Source organism: Odocoileus virginianus, chromosome 34 (genome assembly GCF_023699985.2).
Source record: "Odocoileus virginianus isolate 20LAN1187 ecotype Illinois chromosome 34, Ovbor_1.2, whole genome shotgun sequence".
Taxonomy (NCBI): domain Eukaryota; kingdom Metazoa; phylum Chordata; class Mammalia; order Artiodactyla; family Cervidae; genus Odocoileus; species Odocoileus virginianus.
The window spans coordinates 15,129,545-15,151,377 of record NC_069707.1 but is presented as its reverse complement, the minus strand read 5'-3'; the positions used below and the strand labels follow the sequence as shown (position 1 = coordinate 15,151,377).

The following is a 21,833-nucleotide window of genomic DNA, read 5'->3' as shown; positions in this document are numbered from 1 at the left end:
ATTCTTTGTACGCCAAACCCCTGAAGTTCTTTGTACACCATGATATCTTGAAAGTACTTGGCATAGCTGGCTGTTCATTTGGCAGATGTTTTTGGAGTGGCTGCTGGTTGAAGGCCACTATCCTAGACATCAGGGATATGAAGAGGGAAGAGGTGATGAACAGATAAATTTGTGGTATTTAGGGAGTTGGAGGAAAGCCAGCGATGATGAATACATATCCATGTTTTATTTATTTTACCATTTTATTTATTTTATAAAAACTATCACTGAAAACAGAGCAGTACAAGTGAATATCAAGTTCAGATCAAGATCATTGGACTGAACTTGACTTTCTTTTATCTTTAAAGATTACACTTCTCCCCCAAATCAAGCAGAGAAACAGCAGGAAGTTCCTTGCCTGCTGAAACAACATGAAGAGATTATATGCAACGGAACTGCCTTATTGGTGCAGTTTTTAGTTTGTTAAACGCAAAAGTTGTGTTAGCAGAGACACGGGTTTCATCTCTGGGTCGGGAAGATCCCCTGGAGGAGGAAATGGCAACCCACTCCAGTATTCTTGCCTGGAGAATCGCATGGACCAAGGAAGGAGCCTGGCAGGCTACAGTCCATAGGGTCACAAAGAGTGAGACATGACTGAGCTGCTAAACACACACACATAATCTTTTATCACTGTTGCACCACCTGGAATCCTTGCTTCATCAACAGGAAGTTCAGAAAATATTTATTCATTTATTCAACTGTGTATTGAGACCCTACCCCAGGGGCTCAATCCCACCTCTAGGTGAACAGGAGGTGGTCCTTGATCTCAAAGAGTTTATAGGCTATTCTCAATTCTTCAGCCAATAAATGTGAAATCTTTTAAAAATTACCCTCGAGTTTTCTCTAACCCAGTCTCAACTTGACACTCTTGTGGTCATTCTTTTGCAACAAGCCTGGAGCCATCCCAACTTCACCCTGAACTCAGACTGAGTAAGGCAGCTCTGGTTATTATAGCTTTTCCTTAATCATTTCTGTCCTTTCCTTATCTCTGCTGTCTTGGAAAATAATTATCATTTCTTCCTAGGTTTGTCCCATCTAGAGGTGGATATTTCTTTTCTGATTTTTCTTATAACATGGTTTACAAAAGGTGCTTTGCCATCCAGTAGATTGGGTAAGCTGGATCCTGGCACTGTTAGCACTTGATGTTCATCATTGTGCCCCAAGAGAGTGTGGACGTTGCTAGTGGCTATTTGCTGCCAGGCCCTGCTGAATCTCTGTCCTGTATGACACCCAGGTCAGAGTGTTACACGGCCATCAGATGGCAGAGAAGAGAGCCCGCACCTGTGCTTGAGGAAGGTCAGTGTAGGTTTCCTGGAGATGTTGGTCTTTGAGATAGATCTTAGAGTGAGCCCTCAGGGAATTTTAGCAGAGGTTGATCTTGAGTTTATCTTACTTGGGTGCCTTTTAGGAAAGTTAGACTTACTGTAGAGAGTATATTAAGAGTGAAGAGGCCAGTAATGAAGCTTTCGTGGTAGGCGAGACCATTAACATCCCAAGCAAGAGCTCTGGAAGGATCATCTTCCCCACAGCCTCCCCTACACTTGACAGTCACAGACTTCCAGTTTCATTCATCTCATGGGTGTGAATTGGTTTTTCATCATTTTAATTTGCCTTTCCTTGAATACTAATGAGATTGGGGATTTTTCATATTGTTATTGGTTACTCTCTCAACCAATATTATATGTCTGTCTTTTCCTGAATTTGTGGAAGTTTTATGCATTCTAGTAACCAGTCTTTTAAGTATTTGCATGTATCTTCTCCTACACTGTTCTTTATGCCTTGTTTTTATTCCTGATGTCTTTTTTAATACAAGAAAATTAAAATTTTGATGTCAAACCCATAAGTCATTTACTTTAAGGTATAGTCTGTCGTTACCTTGTTGAAGAGATCCTTCCCTCCTTTAGGGTCATAAAGTTTCCCAGTTTTTTCCCTTAGTATGTAAAGTTTTAATTTAGAAGGCTTTGCCTGTGTTCCATATTGGACTTACCTGGGGGCCTGGTGTGAGGTGGGAATTTCATTTTGTTTCTCTCCAGCCAGATGTCAGTCGGAGGGTCAGCCCTGGCCCTGTTCCGTGCCGTGTCTACTGTATAGCTGTCCCACACCTGCTGAGGTGTCCTCCTGTGTTCTTTCTTATCTCAGCTTGACTAACCATCTTGTCCTGCGCCGATACCACATGGAATTCATTAGCGTAGTTTTATAGTGTGATTGATACCCATATGGCAGGCCCCGTACCTTTGTTCTTTTGGTTTTATTTATTTATGAAGTTATCTTACCTATTTATGCCATTACTCTTCATTAGGAATTTTAAATTTGGTTGGCCAAGTAACACAAGTGCTTTTGGAATTTTTATTGGAATTGGATTGAACTAATAGATTGTTTGAGAGACTCGACCTCTATTCAGCATTGCATCTCCTCATCCATGAAGGAAGTTTCTCTCCTCTTCTGTGTCCTTCAGTGAAAGATCATAATGACCTGCACCTTAATTTCTTTATTCGTTGAAACATTCAATATTTCAGCTGCTGACCACAGAGCACCTCTACAGTAATAAAAACTGTGGTAATGAAAAGCACATTTTAAAGCAGTTTGGAATTCTGTCCTATTGAGAAAGTAGAACAAGCTTTTATTTTCTCTGGTTAGTAACTCTCCCTCCTGTGTATATCAACAGTGATTCATGCAAATGTACCATTTGCCACTGTACAGCCAAGTCCTGGAGGTGGCCCACGCGAGGCTTCTGCCCCTTGGCTGGTGTCCACTCAGTGAGCACTTGGTCCAGCAGCGTTTTACCAAATGGTAATCCACCAACTCCATTCATTACACCTATGTATTTCCTACCCACAGTAAAATTAGGAACAATTTTGTCAGATGCTTTGCTTGAATTAAGAATCACTTCATCTATGGAACATTCCTTTCCTAGTGAATCATCCTTGTTTCTTTTTTAAAAAACCTTTTTACAGTTTAGTTCTGGCCGTGCTGGGTCTTCATCGCTGCACAGACTTTGCTCTAGTTGCGGTTCATGGGCTTCTCATTGCCGGGCCTTCTCTTGTGTAGCGCGGGCTCTAGGACGCATGGGCTCAGTAGTTGCAGCTTGCGGGCTCTAGAGCACAGGCTCAATAGTTGTGGTGCCCAGGCTTGGTTGCTCCGAGGCATCTGGAATCTTCTCGAACAGGAATTGAGCCTGTGTCTCCTGCACTGGTGGGCAGATTCTTTACCACTGAGCCACCGGGGAAGCCCTCTTGTTTCTCAAGAACTGTTTTAGTATTTTACCAGCAACCTATATCCAACATTATGGAAAATCTTTCCATTTCCTCCGCACACACTTTTTTGCCCATACCTAGCCTTCTCGGATTTCCCCCATTCTCCTGATGTCTCATCATTTGCTAAAGTGACACTGGGTTCAGCCTCTAGTTTTCCAATAAAATGTTTAATCACTCCAGCATTTATATTAAAATCTCAACCCATTCTTACTCATATAAAAAACATATTTATTCCTTAGTATTATTACATTTAACTACCATATAACCCAAGTTGAGACCTACTTAAATATCAGCACTGTTTATTCAGGAGACTTTCATTCTAACATAAAAACCCTCAAAAAACATAGTAAAGGTACATTTTTTTATAAAGATGTAATGAATAAAAGTGATTTAACTAGGTAAGTAGGTAAGTAGCCTCTGGACGGGCTAAACACCTGAGGCTCGTTATTTGTGAGTTAATCTCTGATTTCAGTACATTAAGGATGAAAGAAGAGAAAGAGTTGCTTCAAATACTACAGTTGATGAGAAGGGAATCTGGTAGTCAATTTTAAGCAATTACAGAAAATCTCACTAGGCTTTCCATTAATTTTTTTAGCCAGATGAAACTTAACATTTTTGTTGTCGTTTGTGTTTCTCCAGCTTCCAATTGTGGAAAAGATAAGAACCATTGCCCAGTGTGTCTATGGAGCCAAAGACATTGAACTCTCTCCTGAAGCACAATCCAAAATAGATCGTTACACGGAGCAGGTAAAAGTTGTGCTCTTAGGGAAAAAAATCCAGCTTAAGCTTTTGAAATTATTCACCCTGACCTGAGAGCTGACATATGTTCCACCAGTTGAATTTGGCTTAATCTACTGTGTGGTCTACAAAAATTAAGTTAATATCCTTGGAGAGGATATTGACTGTAATTATGTTGAGAGGATATACCTTCTGACATACACATCATTGACTTTTGTGGTTATAAATGTGTCTAATACAGGTTGTATCCATGTTTATCTTTGGTGTGTGATCTTTAGCCCCTACTTGTCAGCCAGAAACACTGAAACTGTTCTTGGGTGTGCAGCTGTGGAGTCAGAGTTAAATGATCTGTAGTGCTTCCTCTTACTGTCTTAAAAATTTTGGCGTGTTGCCAGGTTAGTCAAATAAGACTGCCATGCATAAAGATGGGGGTGTTTGGTGTCATTTTTTATACAAGTGCTTCCTTGGCTTGGTGCTGAGACTGTCCACCATGGGTGAAGGCTCCCTTCCCTTCTGCTATGCAGGTGACCAAGGTGCAGTAGCCTGAGTCTAGTCCCATAATGGTCGTGTCTGATAGGCTCCGCTGAGTGTGTTCAGCCACCCTGACCAAAGGGGCCTTGTGCCTCAAATGTCCCCTCCAGTTTACTATGATCAGTAGAACTCAGGGCACTTCAGGAGTTTGCTGGCAAAAGAGCTTCATGAGGAGTATCATTGATCTGTTTTTTTCATTCCCCCCCCAGCTCCTAAATTCTATTTTTAATGCATATTTAATATTTTGTCCTATGCTACCAGCTCTAACCAGAGTATTCTCCCAGATTTGGTAAGATAGTCAGCAATTCATTTCTTCTTAGAATTTTCCAAGAGCTTAGAATGCTCTTGACTTGTATTTTAAAAAAATTATTCCCAAACAGCGCTGTACGCACTGGCATTGTTCTGCAGTGAAATTTTCACTCATGTGCAATGAAATAAGTAAAATAAGGTCATTATCATGAGGGTATTTTTTTCCTCCCATGAGTTTTTAATAATGCTATTTAAGGACTATTGTTAATTCTAATATTAGATCCTTCCTGACTTTTTTCTCAGGCTTAAAAACTTAGAAAGTAATAGGATGATAGTACGTAGCATGCTGGGTTTTTTTAAAATATATTCTTAACTCGCAAACTTTTAAATTGGCAAACCCTTATCAGTTCACAAAAATTGTTTCAATGTTTGATTGATCTCTGAAACCCCAAATTCTTGGCCCTGTTTCGGCAGAGCAATCTTGATTAAGCCCAACAGAATTCTGATCAGTATCTAATGAGAGAATAGAGAGCAGCCCCACCCCACCCCTCAGTTGATAGTTCGATACAATTTTCCAAATAGTCCTAGGTTGAATCATAAGAAATTCTGTGTGGGTTACCTCTGGAGATTGCATTCCTTTTATCTCTGTCTGTCCACCCAGAGAATGTTCCTTAAAAGTTACGTGTCAAGTGTGTGGTTGCAATTAATCAGCCAAGTCTCTGAGGAGGCACTGTGTACCCTTAATCCGGACCAGGCTGCAAGGACACAGTCGTTTTTGTGAGACCCCACATGTGACTTCCTGCCCTTTCACCTTTGAAAACTCTGGGTCAGGCATCGCCTTTGGTCCTTAAAAATAAGAGGCTTAAATAGTGACCTCATCTCAGTTCCTATAATGTAATCGCAGATCAAATAGCCGTGATTCATAAAGCAACACAAAGCGGCCCTTTGCTTGCTGACAGCCGCCAAGAATGAGTGAACAGTGGGACTAAAAGCCTCATTACGGAGCCTTTCTCCAGATTACCTTTCTGAGTCCCGGATATTAATATCCTTGGAAAGTGGTTTCTACAGCTGCTGCTGCCTTGCCGGCAAGGAGCCACCCTCCCTTCGAACACACACATAATGGTGCCTTTCTGTAACAAGAATTACCCAAAATAAGTAATAGACACCCTCAACCTGCCAGGTGATGATCAGGTGTAGCTGAGTTTCGCCCCCATCTTCTTGCTCAGTGAACGAGCAATAACAAGCACTACTGTGTGTGTGGATCTGAGCCGTGGGGGTTCGGGGGGGGTGCAGGTCAAACAAGTACAAAGAACATTTTTGCTCAAGGAACACCTTCCTTGCCTTTCTTACAGGGATTTGGAAATTTGCCCATCTGCATGGCAAAGACCCACCTCTCCCTGTCTCACCAACCTGACAAGAAAGGCGTACCCAAGGGTTTCATTCTACCCATTAGTGACGTCCGGGCCAGCATAGGCGCTGGATTCATTTACCCATTGGTTGGAACGGTGAGTGTGTAACATCCTCCCAGAACCCGCTCGAGGCTGTGTTGTTATAACCCCTCAAATCCTCATGCTGTGCGAACGCCTTGCAGCTCAGGTATTGGAAAGTAATTAATAGTATTTGCTGTTTTCCTAAGCACTCTCTTCCACAATGAAAGACACACCTGCCATTGTGGTTTGGATTTTTATTTTCTTGAATAAAAGAATCAGGACTCCTTGAATCATAAAATTGATTCTCCCCTTATAGAACACGGAGGAGAATAACTTGGGAGAATCCAGTCTGCTGTTGAGATGGGGGCAGGCGGATGGCTTAGCTTCTGCTGGTTCTTCACGTCATTGTGCTCAGAATAATAAGACTTCACTGCAGTGGGATGAATGGAGGCCACCACCAAGTCCAAGAGACAGGACCAGCCCCCTGCCCCAAGGCTGGGAAATCAATCTCACCCTCCACCTCTTTGTCAGGGCTGCCTTAGAAAATGAGTGAATCACATGAGTTCTCGGTTTTGACCTTATTCTGGGGAGACGTTGTTGCTATGGGATGGTTATTGTTATTTCAAAGCTTCTCTCTGGACAGAAGGGAGATAGTGCAGAAGTGGAAGCTTATCAAAGTACTTAAAACCCACGATGACGGCCTTAATACATAAAATGCCTCATTACAGCTACTCAGTGATGTGGTGGCTTCCCTTGGTAACCGTCAGTGACTGAAGTTTGTTTTCTCATCATGGGATGCTCTTGGATTAGATTGAGCAGAAAAATTCTTCATTGTCTCTGCTGTCGTCATTGCTGTTGTTACAAGCTGATCCAAGTCCAGGCAGGAAACACAACAGTTTTTTAAAATAAGCCAGGTGGCTCTGTTGTTTAAGCAATGGATGGGTAAAAAATGCGTAACGAGGACAGAGTTGCTTGCCTTCATATTTGCATGTTTCATCTGATATTGGGCAAAATGTTTTCAATAAGCATTTCTTAAATTCTTAATGCCTGTGAGGCACAGAGATACTACACAGAGTAAATGAGACGCATAGGGTTGAACAGCACAGAGGTGTGTAGAAAGTGTGATGATGATGACGTTCAGTCGCTGCGTCGTGTCTGACTCCTTGGCGACCCCATGGACTGCAGCACACCAGGCTTCCCTGTCCTTCAGTATCTCCCGGAGCTTGCTTAAACTCATGTCCATTTAGTCCATAATACCATCCAACCATCTCATCCTCTGTTGCCCACTTTTCCTCTCGCCCTCAGTCTTTCCCAGCATCAGGGTCTTTTCCAGTGAGTTGGCTCTTGACATGTGGTGGGTTAAGTATTGGAGCTTCAGATGTTAATGTTAGCGGTTTAATGCCCTCAGGGCATAGGGGAGGCAGCAGCTGTTGCTTACTGGTTGCGGGAAGGGCGTGTGTGAAAGATAAAGAGAATCAACCTCCAACAGCTGTGGAAACAGTGAACTTTGAGTCAAAAGCACAGAGATGCACGGTAGCCTTCCTGGGTTAATCCAGTGTGCCTAGAGTTGGACAGGGGTTGAGAGATTGAGAGATGGGATTAGAGCAGCAAGGTCGATTCAAACGGTTAAGGATCTGAACTGCCATCTGAAAGACCTTGGATTTTATCTCATGCACCCTGGAGAGCTGCAGGAAGGTGGGTTTTGCACCTGGTTTTTATTCTTTTTCTTTCTTTCTTATATTTATTTATTTATTATTTCTTTATTTGGCTATGCTGCTTGGTTTTCAGGATCTTAGTTCCCCAACCAGGAATTGAACCCTGGGGCCCCGGCCTCGAACACGCTGATTTCTGGCCCCTGGACTACCAGGGAATTCCCCTGGTTTTTGGTCTTATAAGAAGGAAAAGGGAAATGTCCGATTTATATTTTAGAAAAATAGCCCTGGTAGCAAAGGGAGAGTGTTGAGAGGGAGGAGAACCAGACTGAGGGAGACACCGACCGAGCAAAGAGGTGGTCAGGGTGAGCTCAGCAGCCACAGAAAAGAGTAGCAGTGAATCCCAGACATATTGTGAAGGTAGCCACCTGCACGTGGGCGTGGGGGTCAGGACACTTCCAGCCTGACCACAGATGGCGAGGCTGTGGAAGAAACAGTCAAGAAGTCGGGTTGGCAGGGCCAGAAATGCATCTGGCCTGGAGATAGAGAGCTGGAACAGCTCACTGGATCTATATAACATGATCTGTGAATCCATTAGGAACACAGACGCAACATCCAGGAGACAGAAACAGGTAGGAGGAAGGCCCTGAGAATTTTACGAATATACATGAGGGCGGGTACTGGGGAGAAGCAGAGACCAGCATGAGAGAAATGAGAAGAGGGAGAGGATGGTATTCGGAAAACATCCAAATTCACGGAGCCGACGGGGTAACAGGAGCCCCTGGGAGTCTGGAAAGACCCCTGGTAGGTGGCACAGGGAGACTGCGGGGTCCACAGGAGCTGGTGATGGAGTCTCTCATTGAAGGAGGGGTAGCACCAGCGCTGGAAGAGGGAGAAGGGGTCAAGGAAAACAGGTTCCCAATGGTATCTTGGAAAAGGCTCAGCCGAAGGTAAAAATAATCAGATCAGTGGTCCAGGGGGAGAGAGAGGAGGAGGACAGATTGCAGAAGGACACCAAGGACTTTTTAGCAGGTGATGAAAATATTCTGTATTTTAATTGTGGTTCCATGACACATATACATGTGTCAAAACTCATAGAGTGTTATGTTTTTTAAGGGTGAATTTTATTGAGTGTAATTTAATCATACTTCACTTAACATAACCACCAGGAGAGCTTGCTTTGTATCCCTTAAAATGGCCTCAGTGATGGCAGCCACTTAGAGCCAAAGATCATCTGGGCTTCAGTCGGTGAAGGCCTTTGCTTAGGAGAAGAGCACCCCTGGATGGTCCAGACTCAGACCAGGGAGCCGGGGCCACAAGGATCCCAAAGAGCATGGAACACTGGTCACCACAGAGGAGGGAATTAGCCGAGTTCGTGACCTGTCCTGTCTTTTGCTGCACAGATCTGGGATCCCACAGTAGTTCTCCCAGCAGTCTCATTCATTCATTCAGGAAGCATGCACGTGACTCTGTGGTCCCTGCTATGGGAAGCTCCAAAATAAAGCATCTTTCTCCACATCAGGCACCTTACTGCTCCTGGGAGCTCGATGTGAAATTAACAAAGAAAATGGTTAGTTGTAAAAATTGTGAATCAGAAGATGACACCTTCACTCGTCTCTGAGTATTTAATAGTCATTAAATGTTGATCATAATTTTAAATCTTTGAAGTCAGTAAGCACATAGATGCTATGAATCTCCTCACACCTCAACTCATATCCTCACATCCACAGCCTTGTAAGGTCATTTCTGGAAAGTCAGGTTGCGTGGGTGGGTGACCACTAGTCCATCCCTCTGTTCCTCTGCTCCTGCTTGACGCCTGACCAGTTAGAAGATGAAGATGTGACCAGTCCTTGAGAGTGACCTCAGGCTGGCTGGGTTCCCTGAGAAGGTCCCCCTGCCTCCACCCAGGGCAGAGCAGTGAGCACGGGCCCCTGGGGTAAAATCCTCCAAAACAATCATGAGGAGCAAGGAAGGAAGGAAGTGGTGCATGAGGAAAGAAGTTCCTGAAGGTCAGGAAGTATCACGTGGAGGCGATGGCCTGGGCTCTGCTTTCTATGACCAAGCCAGAAGCTGCTGTGTCTGGGTCAAACGCACCGCAGGAGGCCAGGATCACCTAATAAGGGCTGGTATTTACTTTTACTTGACCCAGTCCTGGGCCCTGCCACAGTCTGCGAGAATGCTTCTAATAGTCATCATCCGTGTGGGAGACATAGTGTAGTAATTTCCTGCTGAGATGACTGGGGGAAAGGGAGATGAGGACACTGCGGGGACTGGCTCCTGCAGGTGGGAAAATTCTCGTGTAATTAATCACCCTGACCCGTGATCACTCCACACGTGCTTATTTGAATGCCTTTGAAACAGGCATCCAACTCTCCTTTCCAGGAAAAACCCCAGTCGGAAAGATCCTCAGTTTTTCTGCATTGTGCGTTCATTCATTCATACTTGTAGTAAGGTGCGAGGTGTTGTAAATCACATGGAGATGAACACGCTCCAGTCCTCTTCCACGCGTCCTTATGTTGGACACTAGTAAGTAAAATCACACAGGTGCAGAATGCTGTGGGCTTTATAACAAAGGAGAAGTCCCTTTGGTGTGTCCTCGAGAAAGGCATGTCCCTCTGGCTACCTAGTAGGTCTAAAAGTGGAGAATCCCCACACAAGCACATCCCTCCTCAAATAATAAGTATCTCCAGTGTTGCTGACTCTGGGAGATTACAGGGTGAAGCGCTGGAGAGTTCAGTTCCCACCCCTCCCACCCCCCAGATTTAGTTTTCTAAGTATTTACTTTCACTCTTCACCCTTATTTATAAGCCAGAGTTTTCTGCCACTGAATGATTTCATCATATTTTATTTAGTTACTGCTTTAGTTGGAGTTCACCACCAATTAACGATCTCCAGTACGTGTAGCCACTTTATTTATTTTTTTTTCTATGAATTTATTTTTTTTTTCCTTTTTTTATTTTTATTAGTTGGAGGTTAATTACTTTACATCATTACAGTAGTTTTTGTTATACATTGAAATGAATTAGCCATGGATTTACATGTATTCCCCATCCCAGTCCCCCCTCCCACCTCCCTCTCCACCCGATCCCTCTGGGTCTTCCCAGTGCACCAGGCCCGAGCACTTGTCTCATGCACCCAACCTGAGCTGGTTATCTGTTTCACCCTAGATAATATACATGTTTCAATGCTGTTCTTTTGAAACATCCCACCCTCGCCTTCTCCCAGAGTCCACAAGTCTGTTCTAAACATCTGAGTCTCTTTTTCTGTTTTGCATATAGGGTTATCGTTATCATCTTTCTAAAGTCCATATATATGTGTTAGTATACTGTAATGGTTTTTATCTTTCTGGCTTACTTCGCTCTGTATAATGGGCTCCAGTTTCATCCATCTCATTAGAACTGATTCAAATGAATTCTTTTTAATGGCTGAGTAATATTCCATGGTGTATATGTACCACAGCTTCCTCATCCATTCATCTGCTGATGGGCATCTGGGTTGCTTCCATGTCCTGGCTATTATAAACAGTGCTGCGATGAACATTGGGGTGCACGTGTCTCTTTCAGATCTGGTTTCCTTGGTGTGTATGCCCAGAAGTGGGATTGCTGGGTCATATGGCAGTTCTATTTCCAGCTTTTTAAGAAATCTCCACACTGTTTTCCATAGTGGCTGTACTAATTTGCATTCCCACCAACAGTGTAAGAGGGTTCCCTTTTCTCCACACCCTCTCCAGCATTTATTGCTTGTAGACTTTTGGATAGCAGCCATCCTGACTGGCGTATAATGGTACCTCATTGTGGTTTTGATTTGCATTTCTCTGATAATGAGTGATGTTGAGCATCTTTTCATGTGTTTGTTAGCCATCTGTATGTCTTCCTTGGAGAAATGTCTGTTGAGTTCTTTGGCCCATTTTTTGATTGGGTCATTTATTTTTCTGGAGTTGAGCTGGAGGAGTTGCTTGTATATTTTTGAGATTAATCCTTTGTCTGTTGCTTCGTTTGCTATTATTTTCTCCCAATCTGAGGGCTGTCTTTTCACCTTGCTTATAGTTTCCTTTGTTGTGCAAAAGCTTTTAAGTTTCATTAGGTCCCATTTGTTTATTTTTGCTTTTATTTCTGAAATTCTGGGATGTGGGTCATAGAGGATCCTGCTGTGATTTATGTCGGAGAGTGTTTTGCCTATGTTCTCCTCTAGGAGTTTGATAGTTTCTGGTCTTACATTTAGATCTTTAATCCATTTTGAGTTTATTTTTGTGTATGGTGTTAGAAAGTGTTCTAGTTTCATTCTTTTACAGGTGGTTGACCAGTTTTCCCAGCACCACTTGTTAAAGAGGTTATCTTTTTTCCATTGTATATCCTTGCCTCCTTTGTCGAAGATAAGGTGACCATAGGTTCGTGGATTTATCTCTGGGCTTTCTATTCTGTTCCACTGATCTATATTTCTGTCTTTGTGCCAGTACCATACTGTCTTGATGACTGTGCGTGTAGCCACTTTATTAGTACATTTCACTTTACATTTATTAGTACATTTCAGAGCACCTAGTAGTACAAGAGTTCCTCAGCTAAGATCATCTAAGACTTTTTGCCCCATCCTTACGTGCTCTGGCTGAGTTTTCCATCCCTCTGTAAATAATTTTTCTTCCCTAAAATATCTTCATTCCTACTAAGCTCCATGTGTATCCTTGCCTCTCTTTAATGACATTATCCTTATATGTTCTTTCCATCATATTTTAAAAATAATTATATTTATCTGGCTGTGCTGAGTCTTAGTCATGGCATGCAGGAGCTTCTCCTTGTGATGTTCGGGCTCTCTAGTTATGACTTAGTTGCCCCATGGCATGGAGAATCTTAGTTCTCTGACCAGGGATCAAACTCGCGTCCTCTGCATCGAAGGCGGATTCTTAATCAGTGGACCACCAGAAAAGTTCCTCCGTCATATTATTGAAAGCTACAAAAGGGTATAAGATACTAGACTAACACAGTCACCAGTTAGTACATCTCCTTGTAAGAAATAGTTTAGCAATACAGATCTTTGGTGTGGAGAGAGGAGAGCAGGTTTTCCAACACTCTATTGTACAGATTAGCCTGTTATGTTTCCAGAAATTCTTTCAAAGCTTATGGTTTATAGTGTTCAATAAACCTTGGTAGCTTATAAAGCTTCTCTGAAACAATCTTCATGCACACCCTTGCCCACCCCGCCCCCCCTCAAAGTTTAGTAGGTGGTCTTTGTCTGGTGGTTTCATTGCTTTGATATGGTTTTTAAGTTCTTATAATAATTTTCCAGGGTTGTTTAATCACTTGACATAAATATCATGGCATAAAAAAATTAATATGTAAGCAAAGTTTATGAAATTATATTATTGGGATGTAAATTACATTCCATATAGAAGAGACTAGAAAGACACCAAAATGTCAACATGGGGCTGACATTATGAGCAGCTGCTTTTCTTTACATTCCTGCTTATTTCAGATTACTGCATCAAGCATATGTCATTTTCATAACATGAAAATACAATAAAGGATTGGTATGATAAACTGAAAGGATTTGGGAAAATGTTTTGTGAGGGCCAGTTAGTTGCATGGGAGTCAGAACTCATGTAGGCAGGTGGACTTAGGTAGGTAGAGTCCCCTTGCCCTTCCTGGCTGCCTTGTAGTGTTTTAACACCTGGACTCTTTGGAGCACCAAAGAGAGGTCCTAGGAGCTGGAATGTTCCTATAAGAAATCCACTCCTGAGTGTCACTTGTTGACTGATGTTTGCTGGCCCCAAATTCTGCTAAGGGGATGCAAGATCGTTTTATCCATGTCAATTTGTTTCCTTGCTCCTGCCATGGGTTGGAGAGAGGCTGACCACTTCCTTTCATCTTACGAGGCTTCCTCACACAAGGATGTGTTGTCAGAACAGTTGGCTTGGAGGGGTATCCAAGCAAGTGTGAATTCCTAGCACATGCCCATTTGAAGTGAGTTTTTGGTGTATCGGACTGTTTTCTTTTGATATCACATGAGGTGATGAGATTGGCTCCTGAAGAACTAGGAAATCTCCTTAAATATGAAGTCTTCTTTATTGACAAACTTAGGACATAAAATTAGGACATGTTGGCTATTGAGGACAAGAATCTGGACTAGAATTTTGGGCTTAAGCCATCCTGCAGAAGGGATTAAGAATTCCTGCAGCGTTTATATGGTGTTTCGTGCCAGTTAGAGCAGCGAAAAAGGTCCCCAACCTTTTTGGCACCAGGGACTGGTTTCATAGAAGACAATTTTTTCGATGGATGGCAGGGTGGTGGTTTCAGGATGATTCAAGCGTGTTACATGTATTGTAGGCTTTATTTCTGTTGTTACTACATTGTGATATATATTGAAATAATTGTGCAGTTCACCATAGTATGGAATCAGATCATCAGCTATTAGACTCTCATAAGGAGTATGCCACCTGAATCCCTTGCATGCACAGTTGACAGCAGGGTTCGAGTTCCTCTGAGCTCTGAGAATCCAAGGCTGCCCCTGACCTGACGGGGGCAGGGCTTAAGCAGTCACGTGGGAGATGGGGAGTGGCTGTAGATCCAGATGAAGCCCACCACTCACCTCCTCCGTTGCAACCTGGTTCCTAACAGGCCATGGACCACTACCCGTTCATGGCCTGAGATTTGGGGAACCCTGAGTTAGAGCGTTTCTGGAGCACAGTGGCCACTGGAAACTGCAGAGAGGCTCCCAGTGCTTTGGCCTCACAGACCGATGAGGGGAGGAAAGCACCTTGGCTAGGGAGGGGTGGGAGGCTGTAGGATGCAGTGGGCCAGAGTTCCAGGGTCCATTCCGGGCAGCTCCCCGAGCAGCTCTCCTCTCCCTTCCTACACCCTTCACTTTGGTCCCTGTGCTCTCTTTAGAGCAGAGGATGCGATCCTGGGCAGGGCATGTGTATCCGTGCCATGAGGAGTCTGGATCGTAACCCTGAGAACGTGGACAGTGGACATCTGCCCAAGGAAAGGGGACTGAAAACAGCAGTGAAACACGCGGCAGATTATGGAACGAGTAAAGGGCCCTGGTGTGGCCTTCATGTCCGCTCCGTGACCCAACCCGGCCTCATCTCTGCCCAGGTGCCCCACTGACAGCCTCAGTCGGCTTGTCTCTGGAAAGCAGGAAACTGCCGGAGCAAGTTTGCGAAACCAGTGATGTCATCCACAGCAAATGCTGGGTGGAGGGTTACTGGTCTGGAAGGAAAGGGGGCCGGTGAAAAAGTGAGCTGGGGCCCCACCCAGCCAAGTCATTGCCGCTTTCTTTCTCACATTTCAGTTAAGCTCACTTTGTTTTCCGTTCTACTCCCTCTCCTGTAAAAAGTATGTGCTGGATGTCTCGTTTCCGCTGGACCGGATTCAGGTCAGTGAAGTTATTCTGCAGCTCACGGGGGAGACGTTTTCTTCTTCGGGGATACATGGTTATAAACCTGGTCCATTCAGTTAGGCATGAATTAAATTCAGACCTTGTAGATTTCAACCCAATGCACTGCTCCCCACATTTTCCAGAGACTCCTGGCCCAGTACACACACTCCCTCCCCAAGCTGCCTTTCAATGACGTGGGTACCCAGTCGTTTTCTACAGTGCTCCCATCACACAGATCACTCAGGAGGTTGCTCTGCACGTGTCCTTCCTAATTCCAGGGCTCCTTGACCCCAGTGAAGCTGACACCTAAAATCTCCCTGATTAGCTTGAAGTGATCCGACCCGCCTCACACACTGCCCGAAGCCTCCCCTCCCCACCTGGCCTCACTATCTTTGTATGGCTGTGTCCTTTCGCCCCATTCCTGGAGACCTGGTCTGTTTCCTCTCTCCCACTGCTCTTCCTCATCCTGACTTCACAATTTCCTGCTTTCTCCCAAACATGCCCTTCCTCTGGCCCAGACGTCACTCGCTTCCTCTTATCCCAGGGCAGCTGTAGCAAGCTGTCCCCTTCCCAGCGTCCAGAGGACAGGCAGACGTGTGTCTGTCCCGTCAGGAGAGAACATGTCCCTGCCTTTTCAGTACAACGTGTTTCCAGCAAAGGAAGGTGACCAGCAGCATTCTCCATTTCCAGAAACTGTTTTTCAGATTGATGAGCCAGAGGAAGCTTTGTGACTCAGGAAAATGATATTTGCCCCTCGACCACATAAGGTTATCTAAGGTCCAGTCCATTAGTTTCAGGGATCTTGTCTCCCTGAGTTTGATGCTAATTTATTTTTAGCATAAATATAAAATAACTTCAAATGAAATCAGCCTGAGCCGGAGAAACATGCTGAGTAATAGCATTACCAGATATTTCTATTATTGAGTTAACCTTTTAAAATTGGGTTAAATTTTTAGCCCACTGCTATTAACCCTACGTGCAGGCTCTGTCTTTCTTTCTACGAACCTAGAAAAAGGTGCTTGTCATGCTTAGGTATCCACCCCATCATCAGCATATAGATCTTTTGTTTTCTTAGGAATTGATGAGATACTAACCCATTCTTCTTCCACTTCCGTCTGTAGCTTACTTGTTTTCTTCCACATTGACTCGTTTGGATTCAGAGCCTAAAACTGCCAATCAACATGTACACAGGTCAGAAAGACATCCATGAAAGTGTCTAGTACTCATGGCACTTCTCTTTACCCTGTGTCTCTGTTGCTTTCATTTACTTTGTTATCCTAGTCTTTACCAACAAGCATATAGTCCACCCAGCTAAGCTTTGGCAAGTTTAAGCGAGGGAAATAAAATTAATATAGACCAAAATGTGGGCTCAGTCGGCTGTTGTGCCTGACTGTAGTCCACGAGGCTCCTCTGTCCATGGCACTTTCCAGGCAAGAATACTGGAGTGGGTTGCCATTTGCTGCTCCAGGGGATCTTCTCGACCCAGGAATCAAACCTGCATCTCTTGTGTCTCCTGCATTGGCAAAGTAGCTTTCCGATTAAAGAGCCAGGTCACCCTCTGAGGCAGTTTGAAAAAGTTTGGTGGTGTATCCTGCTGTTTTCTGGATATCATTGAAAATTCAAAACATTTTATACCAGTGAGTATAAGCAGATCTTCTTAAATCAGGCAATAAGTATAAAGTAGGTATTAGAGAAATAATTTGTGTTGGGTTATGTGATCAAACGGAGGTATATATGCAGACCCTGGAAGGATCAGAATGAACGTTCATCACCACATTGCCACCCCTGTGTAGGATTTCCAGGGGTGTCTGCATTAAGTATGTGTCCCAGGCCATTAGTAATAAAGGTACCACAGTCTGCTGTGGAGAAAAACTAGGGCCAGGAATACAAGTTGCTGAATCCTTTGTGGACATCAGCCTCACCCCAAGAATCAGCTCTGTGCAGTGGAAGACTCTTGAAAGTTACCTTCCATGCTTCCTTGCACCTTCCAAAATCCATCATAACAGTTCCCAAATTTACCTGCATTTCTCCTCATAAGACTTAGTTACTCAACTTTCAAACCTTGCCCCCCAGGACTGAGTGGTGGCCCCTACTCACCTCCAAACACTTTGTTCATACTGCCAGCTCCACCCAGCTAAGATCTATTGCACTTATGACCTCTGGGGGTCCTATCACTTTACCAAGCCGCCTTGTCTGGTGTCTCCTACTCATCCAGGCCTCCTTAGGGTAGGGACCTGGCCTTCGGTTCCCCTGATCTGTCCACAGTTGGGAGTTCAGTGCAGACCATACTGCTACATTATACAGTGTGGAACCCAGTGCAATAGGGGCCAACCAGCCGCGCAGAAGACACAGGGATCCTTACGGAGACCTCTTCCGGTGCGACCTCACAGAATTAGGATCCCGCTCAAGTCCCAGTCTGGAAAAGCACATCTTATAAGACGTTGAGAGGACAGGGCTCAAATGCCTCCCTTTCTTATCTGCTTGTAACTCCAGTCTTCAGGGATCAGTGCTCTGACCCAACCAGTTACTGACCAGCAAGGCTTAAAACCAGGTCTAAATTCATTTTTCTTGGAACGTATTTAGATGTACACTTACAGATCGAATATCCTACCAGGCTATATCACTTGATACATAGTAGTTGTTCTCACTACATGTCAGACACTCTTTCTAATGCTTCATATAGATTAACACATTCTTTACTCTCAGCCCTGTGAGCTGAGTTAGTGATAAATGGCCTCAGGGAATTCTAGTGGTCCATGAGTATTAAGGCTTATGAGATCCTTGCTCAACAATAACTTAGATCTTGAACATCTTGACTTTTTTTTTTTTCCAGTAGCTCAGGCAGTGTGTATTTCCGGATCATTCTTTACTGCCACTGAGGCAGAAAAGCAAAACTTCCAGCAGTTTCCCTTGCCCAGGCTGGTCAGCCCTGTTTCAGGATGGATCTTGTACTAGGTAACCAGGAAAACTGGAAGTGTTGAGTTGGGCTGCTCCATGCTATATCAGAGGACAAATGTGTTGTTTCTGTACTGTATGTGGTCACCTATAGTGAAATACTTTTTCTATGTCCATTTAGTCATTAAGCCTCAATAATTTGGTTTCTGAATGGACTGTGATTTGCTGCAGGTCAAAGCTTTTAAAGTTATTTCAAGCTACATTACACAATTAAAGAGAATTGTCCTAAAAATAAAGGAAATAATCTCTTCTTATTTTGAGACGCCATGCATTATTTGTCGGACTTGCACAAATATTTCCGGCACATTAACATCCTCTGTTGTCAGCGTGTTTGCTTCTCTGTCACAGTTATTATAAGTCCATGGGGACCAGCAACCTGAGGTTCTGTTATCTTTGCTCCATCTATTTTACGGTGGGGTTCAGGTTGCTTCCCAGTGGCAAAGAGTTAACTTGTCATCAAAACTATAAAATCACAGTGATATGTGAAAAGTTCTCCCTGACGTGTAAATCCTGAGTACTTGCTCACATTAAGAGACAGTCTTTTGTTTTGGCCTGAAAATAATTCTAACAAAGACTCTCCTGCAAAAGTGTGGTTCTCTTCGTCGAATGTGGTCATGTCTAACCATGATGTGCTTGGCGTTCCCTCCATAGTTCATAAAATAGTGAATTTAGTAAATGGCTCATTTGTAGTCCTTTATGCCATCTAAAGACAATTTATTTAAATATTTTTCATGTGGGTAAAAATCATTGCATAGGTAGCTGTAATTTCTTTATTATTTACAATAACCACAACTAGCTTTTTTTTTTTTTAAGCTGTTTTGACAGCTGGAGGTTGTTATTTTAATTTTGATAAGTTTGTCACAAAGAATGGAATGTGCTCCCTTTGGGAGATGGGAAAGTTTGGGCAGGGAGAGAGCAGAGAGACACCACCTAACAATAAAATTCCAAAAGCAGATCTATTTGACTTCTTTGAAGTGTTTTTAGATTTCATTTGAGGCATAAATTGGAACCTGCTATCTTCCTTTGGAGCAGGACACATTACAGAGGGAAAAAAACAAAAGATTGCTGCAACCACATCCCTGGGAAAAGAATGGGAAGATTTCAGGAAGAAGAAGGATATTAAGTGTATGGATTAGAACTTCAGAGTGATTCTTCCTGTCTTTGGACAGGGAGTTAATGGTTAACTTAAAGTTAAATGGTTAATGGAACTTGGAAACCATGATGGGGAATCTTCTGCGGTACTTCAAAAAAAAAAACCCATAAATCCCTCTTTAGCACTTCCTGGTGCTCACACATTCAAGCGGAGAACAAGGATGGAATGTCCAGTTCATCTCAAGTGCACCGGGCTCCTCTGCATCTTACTCTGACATCCTGTTCTCCTTCCTGGGTTATCAACACGCAGACACTGCTCTCTATGTATTATTAAGCACAAACAAGCCAAAACTCTGTCTACGGTAGTTCAGTATGTTTTCACAGATCTTCTGTTGTGATTTTATTCCTTCAGTATCTTCTCTATTGAGCACACAGACTGACATCTTTCTAGCACCCTCCGCCACCCCCTTGCAAATAGTCTATTATTTTCCCCTAGAGGTAATGTGTGATGCAAAAAGGATTCATTGAAAGGAAGGTTAAAGATACTAATGTCTAGATACTTTCAGGACTGGAATGATTGTCTGTATATACAATCTCTCTATATATATTGTCTCTGTATATAGTAGCTATATGTTTATAATGTTTAATGACTTGGAGGAATAACTCATTTGTTTAGTGGGAAAAATAAGTGAAATTCGTAGAGCCTAATGTCAACAATGTAAAAGTGCATAGAAAAAGCAAGTAGAAACAAAGAGATGTTTATTAACTTATAATGATAAAAATTAAAACTGTAATCAGTTTTACTCGGATTAGTTTAATTAGCCATCAGTTTAATGGCTGTAACATCAGAGCCCTTCTGAGCAGTTCGTATATATTAATTCATTTAATGCTCACAGCCTCCTTCTGGGTAGGTAACGTCGATGCCCTTGTTTACACAAAGGAAAACCAAGGGCAGAGAGATTAAAGAAATTGCCCTGATCATGGAGCCAGTAAATAGTAGAACCAGGATTCAACCCCGACATTGCCTCATTAGAGATATTATATAATCTTTCTGCTGATTATATGGTCTTATTTTTAGTCTTACCCATTACTGGATGTAAGCCTTGATTCTGGTAACTATCCAATTAGAAATAGTGGCTTCAAATGATTTATTCTAAACCTAATCCCATTATGTGAATTGATGGTATCCAAAACATTATTGCTTGATAGCTGTTAATCCCATTATAGCTTTAAAATTGTAGTAACTTAGGATAAACTTTCCAATTCTGAGGGGCTGTTTGAGTAGAAAGCTGTGTTGCTCAAAAGGTAAACTTTTCATTGTGATGTGATGAGATTTTTCTATAGCTTTCCTGGTTGAAACTCTTGTTTTGGATATCTTCTAAACCAGAATAATGTTACCCACTTATTTTTTTGGTGTGAATCTTGGTGTTTCTGTCACCGTTTAGTTAATATGCTTAAAGGAGGTTCAGAATTCTTTTCTACTGGCTTCTCTCTCTTTCTTTGGGATAGATTGGTCATCTCTTTAGGTGAGAGACTTGATTTGGTTCCTTAATTTCACAAAAGTATTATCCAGCCTACAAGTCAAATGACTACTCTGCTAGGCGTAGGAACCTGCTTGGCCAGCATAATAGAATAGATTCAACTCCTATCTGGAGATACGAGTTCAACCTCCTATCACTGGAGATTGTAACCCTGACCTGTCAGCTACCTGACTTTCTATCAAATGCCAGGCCCAGCACTTGGCACACAGTAGCTTCTAGTTATTGAATGAATTTCTTCTGATCTTAAGTGACAATAATGTCTTGGAGTTACTGACTTTGTTTTCTGTGCTGCTTTTCCTGAATAATAAAATACCCTTCCAAGGCACATCCTTGACCTGAATGTCTTCCCCTTTTCACTTTGGCTGTCAGGAAGCTCTATAATAAATCACAGCTTATTAGCTCTGATGATTGTAGGGTACCTAGACCACACATCTACTTTCTAACTAGATCTTAGTGTTCATTTGGTATGTATATTCCACGATCTTGATTTCTGTCCATCTAATCCTTAAACTTTCTTAAAAATTAAGCCTCCTTAAGTTGTTTGCTGAAAACCTCCACTTTCCAAAACACATATACAGAAGATTAGGGAGCAAAATATAAAGAAAGATACCACCTCGAATGCTCCAAAGCCTGAAAGATCTAGACTTTCCAAAACACATGCACAGACACAAACATGTGCAATAAAATGTATGCCTACCATATATTTCTCAATTAAAACTGCATGGAATAGTCTTGCCTTTGAGAAAAGCAGTATACCGAATCCTTGTTTTCCTTCCCATTCAGGGACAACCCACAGTTTATAGATTAGTGGTTTCAAATTCTTCTATTCTCATTTCATTTCCGTACCCAGTTCTAGCTGAAGCTGATTTACCACATTGACATTTTAATGAAATATGAATAGCTTCACAAAGAGACAAGAAAGTTGTATCTGGTGCAGCTCAGCAGTCTGGAAAGGTCAGGACCTTGCTGGGGTCTATACGG

The 21,833-nt window shown here is 42.9% G+C and overlaps 1 protein-coding gene across 3 annotated transcripts in view; it reads left to right on the top strand.

The window, feature by feature from the left end:
• MTHFD1L (methylenetetrahydrofolate dehydrogenase (NADP+ dependent) 1 like) overlaps nucleotides 1-21,833 on the top strand; it is a 176,222-nt gene that overhangs the window by 116,830 nt on the left and 37,559 nt on the right. For all 3 annotated transcript variants that reach the window (XM_070461630.1, XM_070461631.1, XM_020895877.2), the window contains exons 25-26: nucleotides 3,933-4,040; nucleotides 6,164-6,316. In XM_070461630.1, the coding sequence (XP_070317731.1) occupies nucleotides 3,933-4,040; nucleotides 6,164-6,316 (261 nt within the window). The remainder of the gene's footprint in view (nucleotides 1-3,932; nucleotides 4,041-6,163; nucleotides 6,317-21,833) is intronic.